The sequence below is a fragment of the Vombatus ursinus genome, unplaced genomic scaffold, assembly GCF_900497805.2.
Source record: "Vombatus ursinus unplaced genomic scaffold, bare-nosed wombat genome assembly UNPS02014832.1, whole genome shotgun sequence".
In the NCBI taxonomy this organism is placed as follows: domain Eukaryota; kingdom Metazoa; phylum Chordata; class Mammalia; order Diprotodontia; family Vombatidae; genus Vombatus; species Vombatus ursinus.
In genome coordinates, this window is record NW_020954610.1 from 72,404,933 (window position 1) to 72,420,567 (window position 15,635).

A 15,635-nucleotide genomic window follows, 5' to 3' on the forward strand; every position below is an offset into this window, starting at 1 on the left:
AGGACAGAGTGAGAGTGCAATGAAATCTAGCTATTCATAGGCACGTTCTCCTTAGTAGACCTGGGACAATGGTATTTGACTCCTATGTAGGAAAGCCAACTCATTCTAAATCCTAAAAGGATTCCTGATGGCTATGCAGGATATGTTCCATGTAGTCAGGGTGTAATGACAAGAGTGCTAAATTCAGAGTTGAAAGGCCTGGGTTTGAATTCTCATCTCTACCACTACTCTGAGCCTCAATTTCCTCATCTAAAAATGGAGATTATAATAGCTCTACCTCATAAGGTTGCTATTAATAATATATGTGAAAGAACATTCTAACATGCAAAGCACTTAAAGATGTTATTACCATAAACTCATTGCTGTGATGAAGTCACTTGCGTACCTAAACAACTTAGACTTTTATCCCCACTTATTTCTTCAGATACAAAGGAAATTTTCCCCCAATCCTCCAAAACACCATTGTCAACCACTCAGAAAGGATCAGTTCTATTTGTCAGAAGTCATATAAATGTGAAATGTTATTATTATCATTCATCAACAATGATGTTTTTAGAAAATGAAGCCTGGCTACAAACAACACACTTTTCCACCGCCATACTTTATTTCTCCTAGTGGTGTCTTTTGGATACTTCCTTCTGAAAGCTTTAGAAGAAGTTCCTATGTCTCCTAACTGGTCTGCCAATCAATCAACAAGCATTTATTAAGTACTCACTAAGTGCTAGGCGTGCAGAGTATGAAGACAAAAGTGAAACTGTCCTTGACCACAATGGGCTTCCATTCTATTAGGGAAAGTAACACACATGGGTATGTATGTACACATCTACATCTATATACATGTATGTATACACAGAAAAGTATTTGTGGAAAAGGCACTAGCAATTGGGAATGGAGAAGGGGAAAGGGTAAGAAATCAGGAAAGCCTTCATGTAAAAGAGTGGCCTTTGGCTAAACCTTGAAAGAAACTACAGATTCTAAGAGTCAAAGGTGAGAGTGAGAGAAGAGTGTATTCCAAGCAAAGGGTCAGACTAGGCCCCTTGGCAGAACAAGATGGTTAAGAACAAAATAAGAGGCAATCTGAGTTTCAGGTGCTTCCATATTTAAAACCACCTTACACCCCTACCTGCTTTCTCAGGGGACCTGAGCATTCTTTGGGGATATGGATTCAAGACAGAGCTAGCCTAGACCTAGCTCATCATCACAGTCCTTCTGTAACTGGCACAAGAGGACAGAGTGTCCTCTGAGAACCAGAAAATTACAAGGTAATAAAGACAAGATCCTCTAGTCTCTGCAACCCTATTCCTGATGCTCTCTTCTAGTTCCTGGGAGTCTTATAAAAGACCTTTTAAAAGTTTCAGAGCTATATAAACATCTTAGGGCCATATACATTGTCATGATTTGGGGTCAAGGAAAGACAAAAGCCTTATAACATATAGTCTAAAAATGTCTAAACTGTCTTACAATCTGACCCCAAATCTCCCTAATAGCATTTCAGCAACTTAGAGGCCCTCTTAGCTTAATTAAGTGGAAAGAACCTGGGATATAGAATAGAAGGCCTGGGTTCAAGTGCCAGCTTCACAACTTGACAACTACTGAACCTTACACAAATCATTTAATGCCTAGGTTTCCTAATCAGTAAAACCAGGAGTAATAATGTTGGCCTTACTTATGTCACAGGACTATTGTGAAAATCTAATGAGGTAAGTGTTATAAAAAGCTTAAGAGATAATTATTATTAACTTCAAGGTTCATTATTTTCTTTTTACACATATTATGTTATCAACCTTAAAACCCCATTTGCAAATCAATTGTCCTAAAATGCTTCAATTTCATCTTTAACAAGGTTAGCATGTAGGCCTGGAAATGCCCGGGGCCTTTTCTTTGACTTCTTCATCCTCATACTACTCAAAGAAGAATTTGCTTTTTACATTATTTTAAAATCACAATGCTAACTAAAAGTATCACTTTTTCATACATTGTACACAAATAATAATAATAATAAAAAGACATTGTACATATATACAATATTTAGTGTCATTCCACTACCTTGTATGCTCTTCACAAATAATCCTACGAGCTCTGGGAATTTCTTTATGAGTGCTTTGATGACTGATTACATTAACTCAGAAGCTCATCCAACCAAATGAATTTAGAACTTTGTGATTTGGTTTCACAGCCCTCCCAGCAACAGCTGAGAATGACTGTGTTCAGCACATTCTTTTGAAACTAACACTTCCTTTCCCCTGTTCCACCTTAGGATTTGTGCCCTGACATAAACGATGCTATTACACAGAAATCTCTAGGAAATATCACAAGATATCTCTGAATAGAATTTGATTTAATATTCTTTCCCTGAAATGGCCTCCTTCCCATTTTGGTTAAGATGACAGACAAGTTACCTTGCTGGAGGTGTGTGGGGTGGGGGGTAGAACCAAGATGGTAGAGAAAAGGAAGGGACTTGCCTGAGCTTTCTCAAATTCCCCTCCAAAAAACTTTAAATAATGCCTCAAAACCAATTCTGGAGTGTCAGAAACCACAGAAGAATGGGGTGAAACAATTTTCTAGCCCAAGACAATTTAGAAGGTCAGCAGGAAAGGTCTGTCACACAGGGGTGGGGTGACAGTGGAGTGCAGTCCAGCACAGGCCACAGCAAACCAGCAACAAGCCTTGGGGGTTGGGGGGGGTGGTGGTGGTAAATGAATCAGCTGCCAAAGCAGCTACTTCTAGAACTTTTAGCCCACAGACAGTAAGGGAGTCAGAAGGAAATTAGAGGAATCTCTTTACTGGCACTGGATGCAGGACTCTGTTGCATTATCCACAATCCAATCTAGATGTGTCACCCTGGGTGACAGGCCCAGGGTGAAGAGGAGCACTAGCACACCAGAGCTTGTGACCATAGTGGGGCCAAGACTCTGGTCACAGTGCCAGGGCAGAAAAGAGTGTTTGTGGTCACTCAAAGATCAAAGCACAGGCCAGAAGAGTAGTAAACACACCTCTCCTTATATCATATCACCTTGGAAGAACTGAAAGCTTATAGATCCCCAGAACTAGCTCCGAAAACAACTTCATAAAAATCTTGAAGCTTAGGACAGTATCCCCTCCACCCTGGGAGCAGAGACCAACTTTAATATAAAGCTAAAAGTAAAAAAATAGGCTGGAAAATGAGCTAACCAACAAAAAAATAGCTCCTAACTACAGAAGGTCACTATGGAGAATGGGGAAGATCAAAACACAAACTCAGAAGAAGACAACAAAGTCAAAATTGCTACATCCAAAGCCTCAAAAAAGAATGTGAATTGGTCTCAGGCCCAAAAAGAATTCCTGGAAGAACTCAAAAAGGATTTTAAAACTCAAATAAGAGAAGGAGAGGAAAAAATGGTAAGAGAAATGAGAGTGATGCAAGAAAATCATGGAAAAAAGCCAACAGCTTAATAAAGGAGACATAAAAAAAATTGAAGAAAATAACATTAAAAAACATAATAGGCCAAATGATAAAAGAGGCACAAAAATTCAATAAAGAGAGCTCCCTAAAAAGCAGAATAAGCCAAATGGAAAAAGATATACAAAAATTCACTGAAGAGAAAAACTCCTTAAAAAGCAGAACTAGCCAAATGGAAAAGGAAGCACAAAAGCTTAATGAAGAAAATAATTCTTTAAAAATCAGAATTGGGCAAGTGGAAGCTAATGACTCTATGAGACATCAAGAAGTGATAAAACAAATCAAAAGAATGAAAAAATAGAAGAAAATTGGAAATATTTCATTGGAAAAAACAATTGATCTGGAAAATAAATTCAGGAAAGCTAATTTAAGAATTATTAAACTACTTGAAAGCCATGAAAAAAAAAAAAAGTTTAAGAATCATCAAAGGCAAATGGGTAAATTATCAAGAAATTATCAAGGGCAAGTGGGTAAAATCGAAATTGAAAGAATCCACTGATCACCTTCTGAAAGAGATCTCAAAATGAAAACTCCCAGGAATATCACTGCCAAATTTCAGAGCTCAAGGAGAAAATATTGTAAGCAGTCAGAAAGAAACATTCAAATATCACACAGCCATAGTCAGGATAACACAAGATTTAGAAGCTTCTACATTAAAGGATCAGAGGGCTTGGGATATTATATTCCAGAGGGCAAAGGGGCTTGGATTACAACCAAGAATCACCCATCCAGCAAAACTGAGTATAATCCTTCAAGGGAAAAAATGGATATTCAATGAAGTAGAGGACTTTCAAGCAATCTTGATGAAAAGACCAGAGCAGAATAGAAAATCTAACTTTCAAATACAAGACTCAAGAGAAGCATAAAAAGGAAAACAGGAAAAAGAAATCATAAAGAATTCAATTAGGTTAAACTGTTTGCATTCCTACTGGGAAGATGACATTTGTAACTCCTAAGAACATTCTCATTATTAGGGCATTTAGAAGGAATGTATATACAGACAGAGCACAGGCATGAGCTGAAAATGATAGGATGATCCCTAAAAAATAAAAATAAAAACAAAACAAAACAAACAAACAACAAACAAAAAAACAGGTAAGGGTTAAGAAAGAGGAACGTACTGGGAGAAGGGAGAGGTAATAGTTCTACTGTGTCACTTACTACTGTGTACTCTGTACCTAATCCATTCCACTCATCCACCACTCAATTTCTTACCCAATACCAGATTGTTTTGATGATTACCCCCTTTAAAATATAGTTTGAGTTCTGGTACAGCTAGGACACCTTCCTTCACATTTTTTTTTTCATTGATTCCCTTGGTATTCTTGACCTTTTGTTCTTCCAGATTAATTTTGTTACTATTTTTTTCTTGCTCTATATGATAATTCTTTGGTAGTTGGGTTGGTATGGCACTGAATAAGTAAATTAACTTAGGTAGAATTGTTATTTTTATTATATTGGCTCGGCCTACCCATGAACAATTAATATTTCTCCAATTGTTTAGATCTATCTTAATGTGAAAAGTGTTGTATGATCATGTTCATATAATCTCTGGATTTGTCTCAGCAGGTAAATTCTATCTGGATCCAATCCTCATCTGAGATAATTCTTTGCAGAGTAATTACGTTATGAATTTGGAGTGCAAATTTTGAAAAACTTCAACCCTACTCACCAGTATCCCAAGTAAAACAACCTTATACCCTTCACCTGATTTCTTAGGAAACCTAAGTTTTCTTTGGGTATGTGGATTTAAGACAGAGCTGAGTCTCTGCCTAGAACTCAGCACTAATGGGTTAAATAATATGAGAATTAAGGCCCTTTATTCTAATCCAGAGCCCAGACATGTGTCATGAAAGCCCATTCATTCTCCATGGCTACTGATCAACTATTTGAAGGCCATTTATCCACTGTAACATTAATATATATTTTCAAAGCCTCCTAACATTCTGTTTTGATTACCAAAAAAGTAAACTAACCAAAGGCTTTAATATCTTTTCAAAATAGTGGATTTTCAAGGGCTACATTGCTGCATATGATGATATAGAATGTCCTCTAATTTTTCCAGGTTTATAATAACAACTCTTATCTCAAAATGATTAGGGAATAATACTTAGTTATGTATCCCTTTCTCATTTCCCCATTAAGCCTTGGCTATTCATCTATTTGTTTTCTAAATGTGAATGATTTAACTTTTAACTTTCTAAATGTGAATAACTTTTAATTTTCTAAATGTCAATAATTAAAATATTTCAGATACCCTTCTAGACATTTCAGGTGCATTATAGCAGAAAATTCAGTTAACCAGAATATAATTTTCCTATATTCCACTTTCAGAAGGGAAAAACAAACAAATAAACAAAAAACAACTTTCACAGAACATCCTAAGAAACTGGTATACATTCAATCCAAACCCTAACATGAGGTTATCATTAATGATAAAAACAGCCCCCAATTCAAAATGCTCATTGAATTTGATAGTCCCAATTGGCAAATATCCAATTATGTTCACTATATTATATTCTCTAAGACAAGAAAGTATACTCACATATTTTAGAAACATTTTCAATAAGGATAGAAACAAAACTCAAAGGAGTTTACATGGTATTAGTTATGTAGATAAAAGAAAAAACCTAAAACATTCCAAACCCCAAATGTTTAAAGGTTATATTGTACTTATCCCAATTGTTTTATATCATGGAAACACTGGAGAAATCTTCCAGAAATGCTGACTGGATTGTAAACTCAACCAAGAAAAAAAAAATCACTTTTTAAAATTGAATTTAGGAAGTCAGTCTGGCTTAGTGAATAGAGAATTAGCCCCCTAGTTAAGAAGACCTAAGCCCAAGTCCTTCCTTTGGCAGAGAGTGGCTCAGTGAATCCAGGCAACTCTCAGAAACCACCTAAACTTCTGATCAGTCATCCATCTGCATTTGTAGAGAAAGGTCCTTACTCTGTTCCATCAAAAGTAAAAAATTAATAAAAATAAATATATATATAATATAAAAATAAAATAAAAATTAATCTAATCAGAAGTGATTTCCTACAGGAATTTGCTCTTGGAAAATACACCAAAGAATTTAACTCTCTTTGAAGGTGGAGGAAATGGATATTAAAGAACTGCCCCTATGCATTTAATTGTAACTAACCAGGAGGAACTGGTCAGTGATGTGAAAGGATCTTCCAGGAACCCCGGGAAAAAGTGACTACCTTATCTGTGCTCTCCAAGTAGTTTATAATATCAGACATAGACATAATATCAGACTCTGGAGTTCAAAAAGTTTATGAAATGAAAAAAATGGTACTATCTTTGGGGAAAGTCATGTAACAACAGGTAATAAGTGTTCCAAAACCAATTATATCCTTTCATTTAGGGATCCTGTAACTAGAATGTTATTTAAAATGAGGGGGAAGGAATTTGAGATCCATTAATAAAAATATCACAAAACATTTTTTTTAATTGCAAAAAAAAAAACCAAACCTAGAAAATTACACTTTGGGGAATGGCTGAGTAAGTTGTCTATGACCCTATGAATAGAATGGAAAGTTGCTGTACCCTAAAAATGACAATTATGAATGAGGAAATACATATGAAGAAAAAGACTTTTAGATAAAGTGATAGGGAATAAAAGTAGATGTATATGGAAGTACTCAGATTTTGGAAGGGATGGTGGGGCTTGTTCAGAATAAAATTTTAAAAACAGAATTAGAAAAATTAGCCTGGGCCAGAGCAACATAAAATAACAAAAGCAACAAAATCTGATAACAATACAGAGAAGAAAAAATTTAAAAAGGGGGGGGAGGAAATGACATTTTTATTATTACTGTTTCATTAAAGTTGATATACATTTTTTGAAATTAGTGAACAGTAGTTTTTACAGATGGTCATGTTTTATTTTAGGTGAAATTTTGTTTTTGTTGATGGCTACCAAGCTAAGAATTTAAAAAAATAAAAAGCATGTCTTAAGGAAATGAGGGCTTAAAAGTGATGGACGATAGACTCTCAGAAATGAAATTCTGACAATACAATCACCAATGAACCTAATGAGAAAATAACCAAAAAAAAAAAACCCAACCTAGCTGCTTAATAATCCAATGGGCTCAGACTTTTAAAGGACATGCACAAAAAGATGAGAGAGGCCCATAAGCAAGGATGAGCACTACTTGGTGGCAAAGACTTTAAGAATCTCAAAAAGCACAATATTAAGCTGAGACTACAGAAAAAGGAGGTTAGAATAACAAAAAAAAAAGTTTTCTTAGTAAGAAGAGTAAAGAAGAGATATACTGCTTGGTAAAAATAGAATAATATTAGATGACAGGATATAAACTACTTTACTATTTTTCTTTATCTTCTCTATAAAGCAAAATGATCATAAGACTAAAAAGGGTATAACAAACATGATTAAGGGGAAACCGAAATATCAAATAGATTAGATCACAGTAGCAGCTCTGCTTAATTCCTACAGGACCTTCATCAAGCCACTCCCCTCTCTGTGTCTGTTTCCCTATTAGTAAAATAAAGAGATTAGGCTACATCAGGGATTCTTAACCTGGAGGCCATGAATTTGTTTTTTGGTTTTTTTTAATATATTGATAACTGTACTTCAATATAATTGTCTTTTTTTAGTATTTTATGTATTTAAAAACATTAGTTTGAGAAGGGGTCCATAGGCTTCATCACCAAACTGCCAAAGGGTACAAAAAAGGTTAAAAGTTCCTGGATTAAATAACCTCTAAGTTTCCTTCTGGGTCTAAATTCCGTGCAACAGTTGCTTTAAAGGAATACATATCTCTAGGCCCAAATGAACACTACCCCAGATATTATCATGAAAGATTTTGCAAGTGTTACTGCTAAGCCCATAATCTTCAAAGACTATGGAGATTAAGAAAGGTATCAAAAGACTTGTCTATGTCTAACATCCTACTTTTCAGGAAACGGTAGATTCTGGATAGTACAGATTAGTGAAATGTTTTGTGGCCACTTAAAAAGTAAGTAATGCTAGCTATGAGACAATATGGGTTCAATCAGAACAAGTCATTGCAAACTAACCTAATTTCCCTTATCAATGGGATTTCAATGGGCCTGTCCATCAGAAGCATGCAATATAGACAGGTATAGATTATAGATACAGATATAGATGTAGATAATCTGAATGCCAATGATACATGTAAGAAAGTTTCCTTGTCAGGTTCAACACTTTATTACCCATGACTGGGACAAAAAAAAAAAATACAGAAGGTTGATTTATCAAATTTGCTGATATCATATAATTATGGGAGATAATCAATATACTTTAGGACAGAATCATGCCCCCTAAATATTGATAGACTAGGATAAACATAACAAGATGAAATTTAATACAAATAAATATAAAGTATGTTACTTAAGTTGAATAAGTACAATGCACAAGTAAAGAACAGGGAATTCCCGGCTTAAGAGCAGTTCACACTGAAAATAATTAAGAGTTTTATTTGGCTGTAGGCTCATTGATTCTACAAGATGTTGTGGCTGCCAAAAATGCTGATATGATCTTGGGTTTTCTTTAACAGAAGAATAATGTCCAGAAAAGTGGAAGAACCCTACTATATTCTGTGTTAGCAAGATGACATATGGAGTAGTGTATCTATTACTGGAAACCAAAATGACTGGAATTCAACCAGAATATAAGAACCATTCCATAAGAAGAATAGAGACCAAAGATTTGGGACTGAGATAAAAGGAAATTTAGGGGGCCATGACAGTTGTCTTTAACTATCTCAAGGGCTATTACATCAAAGAAGAATTAAACATTCTATAAAGCTCAAAGGAGGCAAAACTAGTACAAACGGGCAAAAAGTTACAGGGTGACAGATTTCAGTTTAATATAAGGAGAAGCCTTCTAATGCCTTCCCTGCTACCAGAGTTTAAAAACAGACTACCTAATCATGTGTGAGAGATGTTGTAGAACACTGGGTAGGATACTGGACTAGCGGTAATTAAACTCCTCCAACAGCGACTACACTGGCCATTTTGAAGTAGAAGTAGAAACAAAATAGATATACATCCATTGAGGAATGGCTAAAAAAGATGTGGTAGATGAACATAGTGAAATACTGTGGACACATAGATACATGTACATATAATATGTACTCTCTAACTACATTTATATTACATTAACCATAAGAAATGATGGAAATGATGAACACAAAGAAGCATGAGAAGATTTACATGAACTGCAGCACAGTGAAGTAAGCCGAATCAGGGACAATACAGACTCAAAAACAAATAGACACAATGACTGTAACAATGGAAATAGCAATCAAAACTGACTGCGGTGAAATTATAAGGACTAATCCTGGCCACCAAATATGTGTGTGTGTGTCTGTATCTATATCTATATCTATATCTATATTTATGTTTGGTGCCTAGGCTTTGTCATCTATAGACAGGCTTATCTATATGAAGGCACATTCTTGCTTTCTTTGGAGAGAACAGGGAGATTGGTGTGGAATACTACATATAATATCAAACTTTTTCAATGTGTTGCAGAAAAGTTTTTTCTTTTTTATTCTTTGCTATAAAAGATGACTCACTGTGAAGGGGAAGGAAGGATGGGTTAATTGGGAATTTATTTTATAAAGATGGGTTCATGCTGGGAAGTTTTGGAACAAAGCAGTCACTGGTTCCATAAAATCAAAACTCCTACTGCTAAGAGATTTTGTAGGCTCTTCCCTTTTTTCTATCTATCTGCCTATCCTTTGCCACTCTATACGGTTATTTGTTTTGAAAAGAAAAATCCCATTGAATACAGGTGATCCTCCCAAAGAAGGCACTATTCTCCTTCCACTTCCTGCCAAGCTATATGTCCCTACTTAAGTGTAGAGGGAGATTCTATTCACTGCTTTTAGCCATTCTCTGGCTAAAACTTTTCCTGAATGACCTCTCTTTCAAACTACCTTGATTTTAACTATTTTCCATTTATTCTCTTTATATTTATTATGCATATATTTACATATACAATTGCTACTGCCTTCATTAAAATGAAAGCCTATTAAAAGTAGGGATACAAAGTCATTGTATTTGTATCACCAGCAACTAATGCAAAGCCTGAACACAGTAGGTGTTTACTGATTGATTATACAATGTTCACAACTGAATCCTTTAAGACAGAAGAAATCTGCCCTGAGGAACCTTCTTCTCACTGCTCCCTCATTTCTCTGAGAGGCAACATTGCTTTTATCCATTTTATTAATAAGTGAAAATGTCCCAGAATAAAAGGATAAATCCAGTTATCCACACAGTAAGACCCTAAATCTTTCTTTTCCTCTCTCCTACTAGGCTTTCTGGAGACTTGCAGGCAGTTAATAAATCCTGAGTGCTGGAAGATTTCCGTAAGGAGAAACCCTTGAGCACAGAGTTGAAAAGTTGAAAAACTGCTACTCAACAGTGCCGCTATGTGAGCTCTCATTCAGTTAGTTTGACACTTAGATGAAGAGTCCCCTGCAGATTTAGCTAAAAAAGTAAAATTGTATTCTGAAGCCAACAGTTTTACTCCACAGAGCTGCCAGTTTTTAGCAGCTCAGGGTGGGGGGAAGAGAAGGAAGGGGTAGGAGGCTCAGACTTCTCAAGTCCTTCATAAAAATGAAATGGTTAAATGGAGTAGGGGTGAGGCAGAAAAAATGAGGGGAAAAAAAAAGAAATTTACATGATAATTTTGTTGTATTATTTGAAAGGAAGAGCATATTGTGCATAGTAGATTTGCAGTTTCACTGCAAATATTTTACTATGTTATAGGAATGCTTGTTTTATTCCATAAACATATATTAATGTTTTTCAAAAGGAAAAGGCACAGAAAGGTTATTTTAAATGCAAGTCACAGCAGTGAGGCCCTGGACAACTTGTAGGTTAATAGTGAATGCTGGGCAGCAGCAAATAAAGAATCAACAGGAGGGCCAAGAAAGGAAAAAGGACTGAGGGAAGAGTCATTAATAAAAGGCTCTGGGGCTATTAGGTCATTAGCCAACAGAAATATTTCCCTCCTTTAAAAAAGGCATTTCCATGTTTGTTTTTAAAAATATAGTCCCCAAAGTCCTCTTTCTTAAATATAAAGTCAAAATAGTTACCTGAAGCATGGAGGAGTGTTATATAAGGAGCTGTTCCCAGCTTGGACTTTGTAGTCTAACACAGATGGGCATTCTTTCAGCGCAAATCCCAGTAAGTCCTCCCGCACTATCACCACGGTGACCCCAGCGGAGCCAACATTCTTCTGGGCACCAGCAAAAATCACACCAAACTTTAAAAAAAAAAGGCTGTTTTAAGAGGTGGAGTCCCAAAGATCATCAAATCCAACTCTTCATTTTGTAGATGGGAACCTGCCCCTGCAGAAGTCATACAGTGAGGAAGATTCTGAAGCAGGATTTGAATCTAGGCCTTCTTGATCATTGATACATATTTGTTTCCAAACTACTTCTATATATGATAACAAACCAATTATCAGAAGATAAATACATAGCAAATTTCAGAGGCCTATATGCTTTGTTTTCAACAGATAATAAATGACCATCCAAGTGAACTCAAATTAATTATAAATATATATTTACAAATATATATAAATATAAATTATATATTTTCATTCTAGAGTCAGACCATGGAATCTGAAGAGACATCAAATACCCTCATATTTCACAGATGAGAAAACTGAGATACAGAGAGGCTAAATTAACTTGCCCCAGGTCACAAAGGTAGTGTCAAAGGCAGCATTTGAGCTCAGGTCCCCTGATTTATCCAATACTCCTTTCAAAATGCCACTTTGCCTCTGATGTTTTTTTAACAGCACTTTGTTTAGATTTGGATTTTTCTTTTGCTTTATTTACCATATCTTATCAGCTATTTCATTTAATTGGATGTATATTTTCCCTTCATCCAATTGTGTATTCCTGGGGAGGAGACAACATAGTGGTATTTTTTTTTTACCAGATATCCATAACAGGCACTTAATAAGCATTTGTTGAATTCAATCAGATAAAAACTTTAACATGGGGGAATTATATTCACATGTTCCATACATATTATATATTCTTGCTCTTTATCTCCTCTGCCTCAAAGCAATAAAATGGGCTTGACATTTATTGTTCCTGGTAAACCAAAGAAAGTGCTATAGGGTTCATGCAATTGTGTTCAGAAGAGGCCAAGCCAGTTTTATCCTCCTTTCACTTAGGGCCACCCTCATATGTGTAGTATATTACCTTGGCTTCACATCAAGTGGAAACCAGAGATAAGTAAAGATGAAATCTTATTTTGTGTCAAAGCCAGGCACAGTGTAAAAGACTACACCTGCAGTGAATGATACTACATTCCCAGGTGAGATGATCCTCAAAAAAAAAAACAAAACAAAACTGATTTTCCATCTTTTCCATGAAAGTACAAGCTATGCATCTACCCAGTAGCCTTCTTCTAAGCATCTACTCCAACTCCTTACCACATCCACTGCTTTCAGCCATGCTTTGGCTAATGTAATGTCCAAGAGTGGCCCTACTCTGAATGCTATCAAAGGACTTTAAAAACAACAGCAACAAAAAAATCTTTTCAGTGCAACTGAAAATATTAAGACATAATATTTTCTCCACCCTGAAACCCTTTCTAGACTCTATCCCATAAAAACGTAGGGATAGCAAAAGGTAATGGGGAAATGGAATATGGATGAAAAACAAACTTAACTCTTACCTAGTTAAGGTCATTCATTGCCTCCTCATCCCCTGGAAGTTATGACATCTGAAGTTACTCACCATCTAAGGGTAGCATCCCATTTTGCATTCAGAGTTAAGAATGGGTGACAAAGAAAAACCTTTTCAATCCTCAAAAGAGGTCCACGAAGTAAAATTGAATGATCAAAATTCTGGAAGGCTAACCCAAAACTGTATTTTAACATATTATAATCATCACTCCTTCAATATTCCTATAAATATCACCTCAAATCATCTCAGGTTAGACATCTAAGGGCATGAGGGAACTATGCTAGTTTGGGACATCTTGAGGCTAGAAATGTAGAGATTATAAAATAGCATTAAGTTAAATAAAATTGTTTCTGGCAGATTTGTGCCAAAACAGGTACAGTATAATTTTTTTAAAATTTTACAATATGTAGGTGTGCAAAAGAACAACATAGGTAGAATCACCTGTGGGACAAGTTCACACCTTCTTGTCAAAGTGCCATAAAGAGGTCTTATCCCTTTTGATAATGCTCTAATATTCTCCTTGCACTCTCTCCTCCTGCCCAAGAAATACATGCCTAAGATTGCATGTTTTGCATCCCTTCAGAAAACTAAAAAGAGCACTGGCTCCATGGAACCAGGATGCTTAAGAAAGGGACAAACTGGCCTAGGTCAGAAACAGAGACAGTTGAAGCTTGTGTGCCAATCAGTATTGGATTGGTCATGAGTAAATGAGTAGCCCCTGAACTTCCAGACTGGGAAGGAAGGAAAGAAGGAAGGAAGGATGGAAGGAAGTAAGAGAAAGAGAAAGAGAATAGAGAGAGGAGAGAGGGAGGGAAGGAAGAAGAAAAGAGAAGAAAAGAAAGAGAAAGGAAGGAAGAGAGAAAGAAAGGGAGAAGAGAAAAAGAACAAAGGAAGGAAGGAAAGAAAGAAGGGGAAAAAAAGAAAAGAAGGGAAAATAACTAGAACACTGGGCTTCCCCAAAATGGTAATCTTTTGTACAGTACCTTAGAAACATCCACTGGTTTGGATAAAAAGTTGGAGGACATGTCGCAGACGAGGACTGCTCCTTTGACATCAGGTATAAAATCAAACTCCACACCATGGACAGTCTCATTTGCACAGTAATACACATAAGATGCATCCGGGTTGAGATTCCATGTGCTTGGATCAGGAATCTCTAACATTTAAAAAAAAAAACAAAGATTCAAGATAGGGTCCCATTTTTCTTTACTGGTTCATGATTTTTTTTCCTTTTTGGTGGAGAGCAAACCCACAAATCCCTCAGCACAATAAGTGTAATTATGCCAATCTCCCTCCCACAACATTTGAGGGGAGTCATGACTCAGTCAGTCAATAAACATTTATTAGGTGCTTCCTATGGGCCAGGTACTGAGCTAATACTCTTTCCAAAGTACACTTCACCTATCATATGGTAAAGAGGAAAATTTACAAAAGAGATACAAAGAACAGCAAAAACAGGCCCTGTCCCCCAAGGAGCTTATATTCTAATGAAGAAGACAATATGTAAATAAATAGGTACATACAAAGGGCAAAACTGGTATGACTCTTGTACTCATAGGAAGCTTCAACTCATTTAAGGCTTTCCCATTCTTATCATTCCTATAAGACTGTTCCAATCTTTTGCCATCACCCTAGTCACCTTCTTTCCATTTTCCATGCATTTATTTTTAAAATCTGAGCTGGATAATGAGCTTCCTATGCAGGCACGTTGGTTTCTTAAGACAACTAGCTCCTCCATTTTTCTTCATGGAAATCACTTATATTTATGTAGTCAGAACTTTATTACAAAACATTCCATACACAAATTATACTATATTGCTATTTTGGAATAATTTCCATCCTAAATAATAATAATCACCATCCTAAAGAATACTTTGCACCCATCCTTCACAGGACAGAATAATTCTCAATAAGCAGATGCTGTCCTTCAACTATATTTAGGAAGTTTTAAAAAGGCTCACTGCCCAATCAGAATTTAATAAAAATGTAACTGATAATAAGAAGGAATTAAAAATCCCTGAGTCATCCTAAAATATGAAAAAATTACTGGCCAGAAGCAACTTGTAATGTAGAGTTTTTCTGCACTTTTCTGCACTGAACTCAACCCCAATCACTTACTTGTATAACTCTCAAGTTTGGGATGAATGATTTTAACAGTAGCAAACTTTTTGGCCTCTTCAGCTGCCTTGGCAGACCAAGCTCCAGTCACTACATAATCAGCACACCTTCCTTCTTTGAGTCCAATCAAGTTTAACGGGACGGCACTAAACTGCCCAGTTCCACCTCCTTGCACAAAAATCACCTTGTAGTTGTTAGGAATATTTCTGTATCAAAGCAGAGGTAACATTTAATACAAAGCAACATGGAGCTAGGGGATTCTTACTGACTCAACTATAGAGTGTTTATGTGTGATGCACGGAATAAAAAGGACACTGAACCAGGTTTAGAGAGATGAGCTCTACTAATTTTCCATGACTTTAAATAG

The 15,635-nt window shown here is 35.9% G+C and overlaps 1 protein-coding gene across 1 annotated transcript in view; it reads right to left on the reverse strand.

The window, feature by feature from the left end:
* The window catches only part of LOC114026082 (phosphoserine aminotransferase), a 38,743-nt gene that overhangs the window by 16,282 nt on the left and 6,826 nt on the right, over positions 1-15,635 (reverse strand). The window contains exons 4-6 of the mRNA XM_027839702.1: positions 15,269-15,474; positions 14,134-14,306; positions 11,540-11,709 (exon numbers count right to left, since the gene is read on the reverse strand). Coding sequence (XP_027695503.1) covers positions 11,540-11,709; positions 14,134-14,306; positions 15,269-15,474 — 549 coding nt within the window. The remainder of the gene's footprint in view (positions 1-11,539; positions 11,710-14,133; positions 14,307-15,268; positions 15,475-15,635) is intronic.